General features: G+C 42.3%; 1 protein-coding gene across 2 annotated transcripts in view; it reads left to right on the top strand.

Moving 5' to 3' along the window:
* The first annotated feature begins 9,146 nt into the window (after positions 1–9,146).
* The window catches only part of shcbp1 (SHC SH2-domain binding protein 1), a 34,824-nt gene continuing 29,335 nt past the window's right edge, over positions 9,147–14,635 (top strand). For both annotated transcript variants that reach the window (XM_083793365.1, XM_083793364.1), the window contains exons 1-4: positions 9,147–9,425; positions 10,922–11,131; positions 11,886–12,001; positions 12,740–12,948. In XM_083793365.1, the coding sequence (XP_083649491.1) occupies positions 9,296–9,425; positions 10,922–11,131; positions 11,886–12,001; positions 12,740–12,948 (665 nt within the window). In that variant the 5' untranslated portion in view covers positions 9,147–9,295. The remainder of the gene's footprint in view (positions 9,426–10,921; positions 11,132–11,885; positions 12,002–12,739; positions 12,949–14,635) is intronic.

The raw sequence follows: 14,635 nt of genomic DNA, 5'->3' as shown, positions 1-14,635 counted from the left end.
GTCTCATAATATAGATATTCCACTGTTACTTTCTTAGCTTACGCATGTTTCATGATAAATGCTTTTTTGTGATGTATTCCCATGCTTTTTGTTCTTGCTTAATGTAAGTCGCTCTGGATTAAGAGCGTCTGCTAAATGCCTAAATTGTAAATTGTAAATTGTCTCCCCTCAAAAATCACACCTGTGTGAAATGTGGGGTGCTCTTGTCATCATACATCAATTTATGTTAGCGGACATTTGACATTGCTACATAAGGTACATATTGGTCCCTTATTGGCCAAGCACTCCCACCAACATCGTCGTTTACATATGACGTACGTTTTCCCTTCAATGTCAATGGCGTTTAATGTTTGATGTTTCATTTACGTCATATTTAGCGGAATTCTTGAGACGGGTGGGGACAACATTTTGCAGACTTTTGACCGGAATTATCTTACCGTGGTCAATGGCAAATAATTGAGATGTGGGGAGACAAAAGCTGTTAACCTTAAAAACACTTGCGCATTAGATATGAATTGATGCAATTACTGTATGCATCATATATGATGCAATTCCCATTGCACCCGTTGTCATATTATCGTCTATGATGTCATTATGTCATGTCATGTCAGGGATCTCCTTATATGGGCTAACCACTGATCCAAACATACTTGGCATGTTTGAAGTTGATTGGTCAGACGGTTCTTCAGACGAGCATAGGATAGATAGTGCAGATACAGTACGTGGAGGTTTTTCACATTTATAGAATTTATAGAAGGATGTATGCGTCTGTGACGCCGGACAGATTCCTGGTCTGACATCACATGTGTTGGTGGGTCAATTCCATATTAAACAGTGGCACAATGTTGCATTACCATTATCATGTCTAATAATGAATCGGCCAAAGCAAATATCACCCAGATACCCTAATACAAAGCCACCAGGGAATCGTCCCTCGGGAGCTTTCATACCTCTCGGGGCAAAAGGCTATGGTGGAGGTGGAATGAACAAAGCACCTAATGCTATGCATCCCACAACATTCAGACGCTCCTATACTGTCAAACCAACTGGAGGGCATCCTCCTGCTGGGGATTTCATAGCTTTGGGGTCAAAGCGTCAAGGTGGAAAGTCCATAGCACCTGCTGTTGTAGAACCCAAGGGCTTAACTACCAGTCAAATAAATATGTATTCCCCTCTCCTATCTTCGAGCATATCCACCATAGACAACCACCCCAAGCTTTCCCCTACACCTCTGAAGGCACCTGCTGGTATATTGCGGACAACACCTGTAGGCTTAATAGCCAACAACCGTAAAAGAACAACTTACTCTTTGCCATCTTCTGGGTTAAACACCCTAGCCAAACGCCCCAAATTATCCTCCACACCTCCGGGGATAACCCTGGGCCAGCCCATTGCTAATGCTGCAGCTTCTTCATACAAGAGGGCAATGATATCACCCTCCATTAAAGAGCCATTAGTGGTTCCTATTGAAGGTCCCCCAGCAGTGCTGCAGATTGACCTGGTCCAGTCCTGTGAGGGGTCATTGGACCTTCTCTCTGTCCAGCGCCTGTGTGAACTCCTTCTCTCCGTCGCGGTAGATGACAACTTGCCAGTTGAACTTGAGGATGAAGCAGAGAGCCATGAGGAGAGAGCCAAAAAGAGCCAAAGGCAAGATATGCAGGGGCAGCTCATCATAAGGCTCCGGAAAATGTTGTCGGGCCCTAAGGCCGATGAATGGAAGACATGTGAAGTTCTGGACTACTTCCTGCAGAGACTCAAATGCTCTCAGGTGGCATCAAGAACCCTAGCCATGAAGGGCTTGTCTTTGGTGCTGACAGAGGGAAGGCTGAGAGATGGACAACAACAGTGGGATCAGCTCATGGAAGAGGACTCAGCAAATGCTAAGCTCTTACCAGGGTACCAGTGGCTTTGGCAAGATCTCCCAAAGCTTCCATTTGACACTGTGAGGGGCATGGCATCTTCCGCACTACAGCAGGCCATGCACATCGAGACGGATCCACAGACCATCTGTGCCTATGTCATCTACTTATCCCAGCATGCACCAGTGGAAGAGCAAGCATCACATACTAAACTGGCTCTGAACATGGCCCGGCTGATCATTGAACGCTCCACCATCATGTTTTCCAAACATTCCTGTAGGCCAGAGTCTCACGCAGTGCTCTCTGCTTTTCTAGTCATCTTCTCCACCTACATCAACAGGATTAGGAAGACCAAGAGGACGAGGAAGACCAAGGAGGCAAAGGACCTCTATAACTGGTCAGAATCTCAGGACCAGGTAGTGTGTTTACGCTGGACTACAGGGGAGACTGCCACAATGCATATCATGGTCATCCATGCTATAGTCATTCTACTGACCCTGGGTCCACCTAAAGGAGACGCTGAGTTCTACAATCTGCTGAACATTTGGTTTCCTAACAAGAAGCCTCTCCCGACTGCTTTCCGGGTTGGCAGTTCAGAAGAGTCCCCTCTGTTGCCCGATTGGCTGAAGTTGAGGATGATCCAATCGGAGGTTTCTCAAATGGTTGATGCAGCTCTGCAACGCCTGGAGCCTCAGCAACTGCTAATGTTTGTCCAGTCCTTTGGCATTCCGGTATCAAACATGAGTAAACTCCTGCAGTGTCTAGATCAGGCCGATCCACATACCTTGGAAAAGAACATCATGAACAAGCAATACATGGCCGACCTGGTGGAGGTGCAACATAAGCGAGGTGCCACTGCGGGGTACACTTTCCTCACTCTACTGAGCAAGAGTGCAGAGAAGACTCTGCCGCTACACAGAGATGCAGTGGAAGTGAGAAAGGCCACGGAAGCCCCCCATAGTTCTGTTAAAACAAGCACAGCCAATCAGATGCCTGTGATTGGGCCTAAAGATAATCTCACTTGCATGATGCTTCACATATTCTCCTTAAAGGCAGACCCCTGCTGGCAGACAGCAGACAGGTCCCCTTCTAAGAGTCCCAGCCAGCTTTCCATGGCTTTGCAGCAGGCTCTGATGAAGGAGCTGCTCCGTGCCAAGCAGGGTAACATTCAGCAGGCTGGGTTGACCTTTCGCCTCCTTCAGGCCATGGACACCTTGCTCACCTCTGATGATGGAAAGGATATTGTCTTGGCAATGCACCACAGCCATGCCATCTCCTGTCTGTTGATGCATCAGCTTCGCCTCTACAAACGACTTGTCTCTCAGGACATTGCTTTCTCGTCACTGTTTACCACGGTCACTGAAAGGATGATGACCAGGTTAAATAACCTCACTGTGGAGGCTGGACCACTACATACCCTGCTCAAATCATTTGCTGTTGAATTTAATCACAAACACAAGCATAGTGATACATACAGAAGTGTACATAAAGGTTTCCTTCATTTGGCCGAGACTCTGGCTAATCGCAGCGACACTGAGGTTCCTGTGAGGACCATCATAGCCATGCTAAAGGAAGGTCACATATGCACTGCAGAGGCCGAACTCATTGGCAAAGTGTTACAGGGCCTGATGGAGGTGAAGTCACCCTATTTGGAGGAGCTGCTATCCCTGCTAATGACTAATAGTACACAGAATGGGACAGCTGGCTCTGCTGCCATGATAATTTCACTGCTGCTCCAGGATTCTGAGGAGCGACCTTTGAAAAAAGAAGTAGATTCTAATATTAACTCTGAGCTGGTAAAAACAAGACTGAGTTCAGGCCTGTTGGTTGATTGGCTCGAGCATTTCGACCCAGAGGTTGCTTCAGTCTGTCCAGACATGCAGCAGAAGCTACTGTTTGCTCTCAACAAAGAACAAGGCACACCTGCATATAGACCTTACCTTCTGGCTCTACTGATCCATCAGTCCAACTGGACCACTCTACTGCAGTGCATCAGTGCTCTTCTCGGCAAGCATAGAGACCAGAGTCTGGACCCTTCATCTGTCCTGGAGTTCCTGTGGGCCTGCAGCCATATCCCACGTATCTGGCAGGGCCAGAAAACCCTTCAAAAAGAGGACAAGTTTGTCCTTTGTTTGAACCCAGAGGAGCTCATCAGTCTTGTGGACTTGATCCTACTGGAGCCAGAGCACAGTGGATGCAACTCCTCCCATGACACCTTCAATGACAAGGCCTCTAGTTCCCTCGTCCAGTCCAGAGTGCCACTCCTTAAGTCCTGCTGCAATGGAAACTTGGAAAACATCAAGAAAATATCAGAATATCTCATTAACTGCACAAATAAATCGGGGGACAGCGCATTGAGCAAGCCGAGCCAGATCCTGCTGCTTCAGATCTACCTGCACTTCCCCGAAGTCATTCAGCATGTGATCCCACCTTTTGACATTTTGAACAGTGAGGTGGTGGCAGCAGATGGTACTACCAGCAAGCTTGACGGCTTAGTCCATCACCTGATCACATTGCTTGCTGATACGGAGACTCCTGAGAAACGTATGTCTGATGCCAACCTCATCTGTCGGAAGCTGGCAGAGTCCCATCCTGTCATTCTTCTCAGACACCTGCCTATGATTGCAGGGCTCCTCCACAGTCACCTCAACTTCCAAGAGTCCAAACAGCAGAACCACCTAACGTTCTTCACAAACGTACTGGCCATCCTGGAGGTACTGCAGCCATTTGTCTTCCACAGTGGCCACCGACAGGTACTACAAGACTGCCTTCTTTCATTCATGAAGATCATTCAGAACTTTAAGAAAAGCTGCTCTCATTTGGACTTCATCAATAATGTCTTGCAGTTCACAGAGAAGTATATCACTAAGGATGAAGCTGCAGCCATTCCATATCTTCAGAATCATTCTGACATCTTGCAGGGTCTGTGTTCTAAACACCCAAATCTGGTACAACTTAAGACCCTTCTGGTTAGACTCAACGTGCCTGTGAAGAGTTCCTCCTCAGAGATTGCCACTGATGACAGAGATGATGACTCATCCATAGGTTCCTTACCCAACTTTTCAATTTCTTATAACCCATATGAGACATGCGAGGACTACTAAAAACATTGTTCGATATATATGAATATAATATTATATCATTCACACCACATATTAGCCCTTTATAGCAGCACATCACTGCTTTGATTACAAACTGCACACCTAGTAACCTATATGCATAGGCCTACTGTAGATAGTAGGTACAGACCGCACAGAGAAGACCATGCCTGCATTGTTTTTATTTCCAGAGAAAATGGGACGCGAGTCCGTCCTTACTTAACAATAGCAGAACATCCCGATTTAAATCGATAACCCAAAATTAAGACATTCGTTCATGTTATGACTCACAGGGTGTCTTAGGGGTATAGTGTAACATATAAGTGGCTGGGTGAAAAGGTGTTGATTGTGTCAGGCATAATTTGTGTTTAATTTTTGTGTTTAATATTTTATTCAAATAATAGTCAAACCAAAAGACAGACTTGACTAAGAGACAGTGTCAAAACAAAAGCCGCCTGCCTACTATCAATCGACTCCCCAATATATGGCACCAATATATGGCATCCCCCTCTATCTATCTGTATATAAGGCTTACCACAGTTTTATATTGTTGTGTTTTATTACTTTAGTACGCACCGTCCCAGCCAACCCGCCACTTTTGATGCGTATGCACCGTCCCAGCAAATTGTGCCTGATTTGCTGGGACCAGATTACATGGTGTGTATAATAACTAGCTCTCAATGATGACGTAAGAAATATGTGGATTAAAGGTCCCAATGCCAGAGTGTAATTGGTTTTCGATGGTGACGTAATGACGATATGTTTTAGTGTTGGGAAGATTAAAGGTAATGCTCCTGTGTATACATGTATGTAATCTGGCACCACTGCCGTATCAGGCACAATTTGCTGGGACGATGCATACGCATCAAAAGTGGCGGGACGGCTGGGACGGTGTGTACGGCGCAAAGTAACCACAGTATACCTCACCATCCGTCACGCAAAACGGCGGACTCTCGGCGATAGAGCCTTCTACGTGGCAGCCCCTGCCCTCTGGAACTCTCTCCCCTTGGAGATCCGCCAGACTCCCACATTGAACTCTTTCAAGTCTGCACTGAAAAGACATTTGTTCACTTTGGCTTTTGGCAACTAGTTTGTTTTTTTGTTTTTTGTCTTGTTAAGCGTCCTTGGGTTTCTTGAAAGGCGCTATATAAATCCAAGTTATTATTATTTATTATTATACCACTAATCAACTTACAAATTACATATACATATGTATATGTAATTGGTTGACAGTTTGTAGCGGTCGAAAGTACTTGCGCGCTCTGCTTGCGCACTAGTTGGCCATTTATGGCCTACTAGTGTGCAACAAGCAAGTATGCACTCGACAGAGTGCAGTTCTAGTTAATTAATATTTTTTGTTCACATACAGTATGGTTCTACTGTTTGCAATTAATACTAAGGCAATACACTGTTCTAACTGCTCTGCATGTTTTTACCTTGCTTATTGTAAGTCAATCTGGATAAGAGCGTACTCCTAAATTGTACATTGTGTGAAGGCTGCATATCGCCCTGAACTATTTTATACTGGAAGTCTTAACAGCTGTCAAATTGGGCTGAAACCTTGGACAAATGGAGACGACTGACAATGTTCATAGACTGGTCACATGGCGTCTGGGATTAATTCGTTTTCTCTTAAATATCATTGCTGTTAGGGAAAGGACTATTTGTGTGACATTTATGGAATTTATTCAACTTATTGAGTTAGTCTGAGTACAGCACACCAAAGCAGTGTTGATTTTGTCGACGAAAAGTGTTCGTCGACTACCAAACGAAAACTACTGACGAAAACTAAATGGAAACTAAATAAAAACTAAGCTATGACTAAATATATTGACAATTTCATCAATAAATAAAAACTAGACACTAAATATTAGGAAGGGACTAGTGGACAAGTCATTTTACATTTGGTTTGCATGCTGAAAATAGCAGATTGGATATTTTCAGAAAGTGTAAAATATATCATTACAACAGCATCAAGGCCCGCCAAAATACATTTTAGTCAACTAAATCTACTGTAGATTTAGTCCACTAAAATCGCATGACACTCGCATGAAACATTCCAGGTGACTAAAATATATATAGAAATTTGCTGCCATAAAACAACACTGCACCAAAGGTGTGTTATTTGGCCTCCCCAAATCCCAACACAAACCTACCCACTCCTCCCTCAACGGACAATGTTATTATGTTCACGTTGTTTCGGTTGATTCAATAAATCACACTTGTGTGAAGTGAGGGGCGCCTCACTTACATTGTACCACATGTTGTTTACTGCTGTAAAAACATCATTACAAGTTCATAGACTTGGCTGCCACTATATATTTGTTAAAAGTGCTCTATAGGCACTGTAAAAATCCATAGACTTGGCTGCCATAGGCCTATATGACGTAATTTCAAAAGCCAGACATTGGAGGGGGTAGAGCCCCTCAAAACATAATCACGGATTTGTGGCGGATACAAGTGGCCGAAATTAGTTTTCTCAGATGGGTGGCCATGGCTTATAGATGAGAAGTTCAGTCACGCAGTAGACCTGTGCTGCTTCTTTGATTGGAAAGGAAACATGCAGCTTAGGTGGTTCGGGTCCCTTTAGGAAGCCTCTCGAGCTTCTCCCTATAGGGAGGTCCTCGATGCACGTCCCACGGGAAGGAGACCCCCAGGAAGACTAAAGACCAGATGGATGGATTATAGACATATCTCCAAACTGGCCTTGGAACATATCAGGATGAAGTTAATGTTGCTCGGGAGAGAGAAGTCTGGAGCTCTCTGGTGGAGCTGTTGCCGTCGTGATCTAACTCCGGATAAGCAGTTGAAGATGCTGGATGGATGGATGGATGGATGGACAGATAGATAGATGGATGGATGGACAGACAGATAGATGGATGTCTTGAGAACCTGCCAGCAGAAGTGCAAAAATGGTAGCTCAAATCACTCAAATCACACTGTCGTGTGGTAGGCATTTTGTTTTGCCAACGGCTGATTCGGTCTGGCTTATCTGGCTTATTAGCCAGGCTACAAAACGGTGCCCCCCACCACCCAACACAGACAGACGCAGATAGCCAAAATGACATTATCGCACTGATAAAGACAACAATATAATTATTAGAGTTCTAATTAACTTTAATTTATGTTTTGTAATAATAATCGAAATCTACAAAGTAACTCGAAATAACAGGCAAACGTTGATCAAGATGAGGTATGGTCACATTATGCCAATTATATATTTTTTTCAACATATGCAAGTTAGCATCCGGCAGTTTATAATGCTGGGAACCCATACTCACCATTTCTAACATAAAACCTTACTCAACACTCAACTCCGGGTTCACAATCGGGCACTATGGGCTGGCAAGTAGACTATTATGGGTCTGTAACTCTGAGAGTGTACTGGAACCAAATGGACCCATTACGGTCAATTTTTTACCCTCTCAGAGTTAAATTAACATTGATTTTACAATATAAATTGGGGGTCTCAGAGATAGAAATTCTATGGAATGGGGGTCCGTAGACTAATTCATATCATGCTCGGGGTCCTTGAAATTAAACGGGTTGGGAATATCTGCTAGAGCCATAAAAATATTCTTTCATGGAGGGTCCCTGGCCGTGTATCTTTTCAAATGGGGGTCCACGAACTAAATAGTGTCATTTAAAAAAAAAAAAAATACTCATACAGTTGTGATTGATTGATTGATTTATTGATTGATTGATTGATTGTAGCATTTTTATTCCTGTGAATTTGATCTATTCCTTTACTCTAAATTACAATGTGCTATTACAGTAAATCAGAAGATGCCCCACTTGAATTTGTTTTAAAAATTGTATTAGTTTATAGTTAATTCTTTATAGCCTACACAAACAAAAAAATCGCTAAAACTTTACCAAATTTTACCCACTTTATTTTAGAATTGAAAATGCTCCTCAGTCAGATCTTAAATCAAGTAATCAAGTAAAAGAGTGGCGACACGCTTTGAGTTCCAAATGAGCACTTCCGCATTATTTTGTTACAATGTCAACGCTAGTGTCGCCACTCTCTTACTAGATTACTCTGGCACTGACATCATCAGCGACGTCGGAAAAGGGAAAGCAGCGTCCCCGCTCATTGGCTCCCGAAGTACCGATTGAACCGGGGGAAGATTTTTGAAAGTATTCGGGTGGAGCTGCTAGACTGGAGGCTGTACTGTCAGTGTAGCTTCAAGCTTGAGCTTCACGGTTTGTTTGTTTGTGTGATCCAGCGAAATAATACACAAACAAACGGAAACAACACACGTTATAGTTTCGTAGTTTGTTTGTTGATCTCTTGTATTTGCTTCCATTTCCATTCGATCCCCCCTGGTCTGTTTCATGGCTCCAGAGACGATGGCGACAGAAGTGTTGGAGTTGTTTAACATGGACTCGTACGTGAACGTCGAGCTGGACACAGAAGACAGCGAGCCTGCTATGGAAGAAGAAGCATTAGTGGGAGCAGCGCAAGGTCTGTTTTACAATCCATTCTTTTATTTTCTTTTAAATATTTTTTATCACACGAATTTCTAACCCATTTTCACCCCTGTGTCAATTAAAATGTGATCATGGGCTCTACACACCCTCCGCCAACCTGGGGAGAGGAACGGACTCGAACCATAGACTGTAAAAAGACTTGAACTCATGCTTCCTTCCTTTATAATCCATTATTATTATGATTATTATTACTATACAGTTAGTTTACATGATTTTAGCTGGTTCTTTTTGGTACGTTGTTTACTTGACCAACACAACAACAACGTCTGTTGCATTTGCTGGTTGTTAACCTCATTACACCATGACGTCAGTTTTGTGACACGACGGTTGCACTTGTAAGTAACGTCGAGTTATTTTAGTTTTTTATGAAAATGGGGTGTTTGCATTCTCTGGAGGGGCCCCTCCTAACCTATGTCAGGCTTTGAGGGTTTGTGTAAACACTAACATTGTCCTAACACAATTTGAATTTACACAAACATTGAATGTGTGTGTGTGTGTGTGTGTGTGTGTGTGTGTGTGTGTGTGTGTGTGTGTGTGTGTGTGTGGCCCCTTTCGAGACTCTTGTTTACCTTTTCGATCTTCCGAAATACAGAAATGGTACGGGTCGGTAAACAAGGGTCCCAAAAGAGTAACCCTATACGGACCGGACGGGTAGACAACTTGGAAATAGATTAGTCTTTATTATTGTCCTTGAGGGACATTAGCTTTCACAGTCTGTTCATAATAGAAACGCATAACAAACATATGGAACCTAACGGGTCTATTTGGTTCCATTTGTACACTCTCAGAGTTAAATTAACATTGGTTTTATCATATACATTGGGGTCTCAGAGTTAGATCTTCATTAAATGGGGGTCCGTAATAGCCTAATGCATGTCAAACTGGGGGTCCTTGAAATTAAACGACTCAATCACTGCTAGAGCTGTAAACAATCTTCTCTTATGGGGGTCCCTGGCATATCTATTCAAATGGGGGTCCGCGGGCTAATTAGTGTCAATTTGGGGATCCTTGAAAGTTTGGGAACCATTAAAAGACACAGCAACATAGACAACCCATTCATAGAAATAGAATCTCCTAATACATCCATACTCCCTAGCTAGCACACATGTCAACAAGGCAGTTTGCTGACATGACAGTTGACTACTCATGATAAGGTGATTATTCCCCCACCCACCCTTCCTTTTTTATAGTTATGCACCGAATATTCGGCCGCAGAAAATATTCGGCCCAATATTGGCTAAAAATGCATTTTCGGCATAGTGTATGCAATTCAAAAGTGCTGAATAAATGTGTTATGGACCCATATAACAGTGATTATTATTTAAGTGAAGTTTTGCCATAGTCATGTCTTTTGCCATAATGACAGCAATGATAGGAAAATACTAATATAATATGAATCATATTCAGCTATTCGGTAATCGGTTTTCGGCCAACCGTTTCCTATATTCGGTATTTTTTCTTTCTCTACAGTCCTTTCTGCGAGTGCCGATGGAAGTGATGCAGGAGAGGAGGAGGAGGATGAAGACAGTGGAACAGACTACCTAAACGTTGAAACGCCAGGCACTCGGTTGCTAAGGGCCGAGCGCGATGTCGGCAGCAAATCCTCGCTGCCTGATGTCTTCCAGACAAACAACCTTCTTTTCTACGAGCGATTCAAGGCTTACCAAGACTATATGCTCGGTTTGAAGCATTTTGATTTGAATTTATGAACAGTTTGCAGTTGTGTGGGTACAATACATTTCACATGAAAGCACAACTCGATACAAAGGCTGTCACTGTGGATGACACACTGATAAAGCATTACACTTGTTTACAACAGGGTCCACGGTCCACCCTTTTCAATTCATCAGAACATTTAGAGACGTACAGATAGGGAAACTTTGACAGAAAAAGACTCGCTCACCGTATACTAAATAGAAGTAAAACTCCTTAGACTGAGACTTAAGAAAATATTTTTTATTTTATTTTATCATGCTCATATAGTGCTCTGTGCTCAAAGTGCAATTCAAAAGCAAACGTTTCGGTCCTAAGACCTTCGTCAGTGCTATATCAGTACAGATATACACTTCTATATAACATCTCTGAATAGTTCTGTAAGTCGTACTGTAAATAAGTGGTGGATCTCTCCCCTACAAATTAATCTGTATATTGGCTGTGGACCCCGATCTGAAAAGATTATGTGCCAGAGCATACAAGATTTTTAATTGTTAAAAAAATATAGATCTTTTGAAATCTGCTGGTTAAAATGAAATGAACGTCATAATAATATTCACTCATTTTTGCCTCACGGATACACATGGGGGTCAACAAACCATTGTTTTCTCCCAGTATTCTATAAGTGTGAACTGTGAAAGTGTGATAACTATAATTGTACTTGTGAGGCTGGTGCATGCATGCATGACGTATGAAGGTAATGTTAGTGTTGCTTGTGCAGGTGATTGCAAGACATCAGAGGTGTGGGCCTTCATAAGTGAATACCTGGAGAAGGTTGTGGAGCCATGTGACTGGCAAGCCCTGTGGTCTACACAAGTCTTTGACATACTGGTAGAAGTGAGTGTGCATTCCAAACCAGTCATATGGTGTATAGGTGTAATTCATCATAAGCAACCTTCAGAAGACATGCAGCAAAACCCGCGACACACAGTGACCAGCCTAGGTGCATGGACCCCTCGACCATGCACCTAGGCCCAGGCCCGCTATGGTTGTTGAAGCGTATCCTATCCAGTATCCAGCCAAGCAGCCACACAGAAGCATACTCCATCATGTGAATGTTTGTGGGTGTTGTGCAGTGTTGATTTCGACTACTTTTTTCCACTGACGAAAACTAAATGGAAACAAAATAAAAAATAAGCTATGATGACTAAAACTAAATATACCGACAATTTCGTCAACAAATAAAAACTAGACTAAAATGTTAGGAAGGGACTACTGGACAAGAGATCCAGTATAATTCATTTTACACTTGGTTGCATGCTGAAAATGGCAGATCTACAAGCTCACGACGCACTGACAGCTTGTAGATCGGCTATTTTCAGAATCTGTAAAAAAAAAAGAATCTGTCATTGCGACGGCATCAAGGCCAGCCAAAATGCATTTTAGTCGACTAAATCAACTGTAGATTTAGTCGACTAAAATCTTATATTTAGTCGACTGAAACTAGACTAACACTAACACAGTCCAGGTGACTAAAATGGGACAAACTAAATTAAAACTATTCAAGAGACTAACGACTAAAACTAAATCAAAATTTGCTGCCAAATTAAACTCTGGTGTTTCTGTTGTCCTCAGGTTGAAGACGTGGACTACAAAGAACTGAAGGCCAGCGTGAAGCTGGCTCGGCCTCTCCAGTTCGAGGCCAGGGGCTGTGAGCTGAACGAGGAGTCCATGAAGGTTCTGCTGGACGCCACGCAACACAAGGTGGCGCTGCAGGAGCTACAGGTGGTCTACGACGATTCCGGGGAGTTTGACCAGACAGCCCTCGCCATTGAACATCTCAGGTAGGGACTGGGCGGGGGTCCCTGGAACTACATATTTTCAGATGGGGGTCGGCGGCCAAATACAGTTTTGGGGGTCCTTGACATGAAAATGTTTGAACGAATGACATAGAAACATGGGGTTTTCAGAACTGTCAGGATTTAGAAGACATTTGTAGAATCGTCCTCTGCTCTAAATGGGTTGAGCCAAAACCACACCAAAGGGTTGGGTTTGGACAAAAGGGTTTTTAAGGTAGAACACACAAATGCAACTCAATGAGTTGCATTGATGTGGTTTACCTTAAAAACAGTTAACTCGACCATTTGTTGTGATTTGGGCTTAAGGCTTCGTAATCAGTAGCAGTCAACATTCAGACTTAAGTATGTGTAGACAAACAATAATAGCTATTATAGTGATGGTAAATCTATCATCAAATATAAAATCAAATGCATATTTATCAACATTCAAAACCCCAAGGCCAAATTGAGTAATACAACATCAATTACGTTTACTTAATACAATTACAAATAGTTTTCATTTAAATCCTCTCCATATCATGCAGTCTTATTTATTATTATGTGTTACCACTAGATGGCAATAGGTGTTCATGGTAGCAATTCTACAAGTGAAGTTGAAATGGCTGGTGACAGTGCAGTGTTTTTCACAGCACATTTAGATTTTAGTTTTAGTCATAATCTTTTGAATGATTTTCCTTTAGTTTTAGTCACATTTTAGTCACCTGGAATGTTTTAGTCGACTAAATCTACAGTTGATTTAGTCGACTAAATGTATTTTGGCGGGCCTTGAATCGTAATGACTGATTTTACACTTGCTGAAAATAGCAGATCTACAAGCTCACAACTCGTCACACTGCAAGCTTGTAGATAGACCAAGTGTAAAATGACTTATACTGGATCTCTTGTGCACTAGTCCCTCCCTAACATTTTAGGCTAATATTATATTTAGTCTTAGTCGTAGCTTACTTTTTATTTAGTTTCCATTAAATTTTCTGCAGTGAAATCAACACTGTGACATTGCCTATTAAATCTAATAAGAATAAAAAGCCTCATCTTTTTGGTACATCATCACACATTCAGTCTAATTGTGCAGCCAACAATTGGTTTTTGTGTGTAAAATCTCTTGAACACCTCAATTATATAAACAAGAACATCTACATTACAATAAGAAATCAGAGTATAGTGTCTCTCAGAGGATAGTGTTTTTCTTTTTCTAAGCAGTTATTTTGCTGTGTAGTGGGTGTTCGTCATTGCATGGCTTCAAGGCTCAAGCTGAGGTTTTTTCTGAAGGGAACCGCAAGAAACAAGATGGAGAATAGGATGGTGTTGTGTAGGAATGAGGGGTGTCAGACGCACTCCTCCAGTAGAACAAAAGGTTATCAAATCTAAAAGTTAACAGCATGACATTTCCGTCCCAACATTTGTGACATATATATAATTTGACATAGTCTGTAGTCTGTAGATAAAGTTCATATTAGAGCTGGGACTCGATTGAAATAAATTAATCTAATTAATCAGAGGCTTTGCGATTAATTAATCTAGATTAATCGCATATCAATATTCAACCCGAGAACAGCGAGAAACCTTTTTTTTAATGTTTTTTGGTATCCCAGTGAATCAACGAATAGTGACTACAGGATACCACTCATTTTCAACATTTTACTGTCATTAATATACCTGTTGTGGAAATAAT

Source organism: Protomyctophum parallelum (genome assembly GCF_964188405.1).
Source record: "Protomyctophum parallelum genome assembly, chromosome: 2".
Classification (NCBI taxonomy): domain Eukaryota; kingdom Metazoa; phylum Chordata; class Actinopteri; order Myctophiformes; family Myctophidae; genus Protomyctophum; species Protomyctophum parallelum.
The sequence above is the reverse complement of the archived record's forward strand: the minus strand, read 5'-3'. Positions and strand labels throughout refer to the sequence as shown.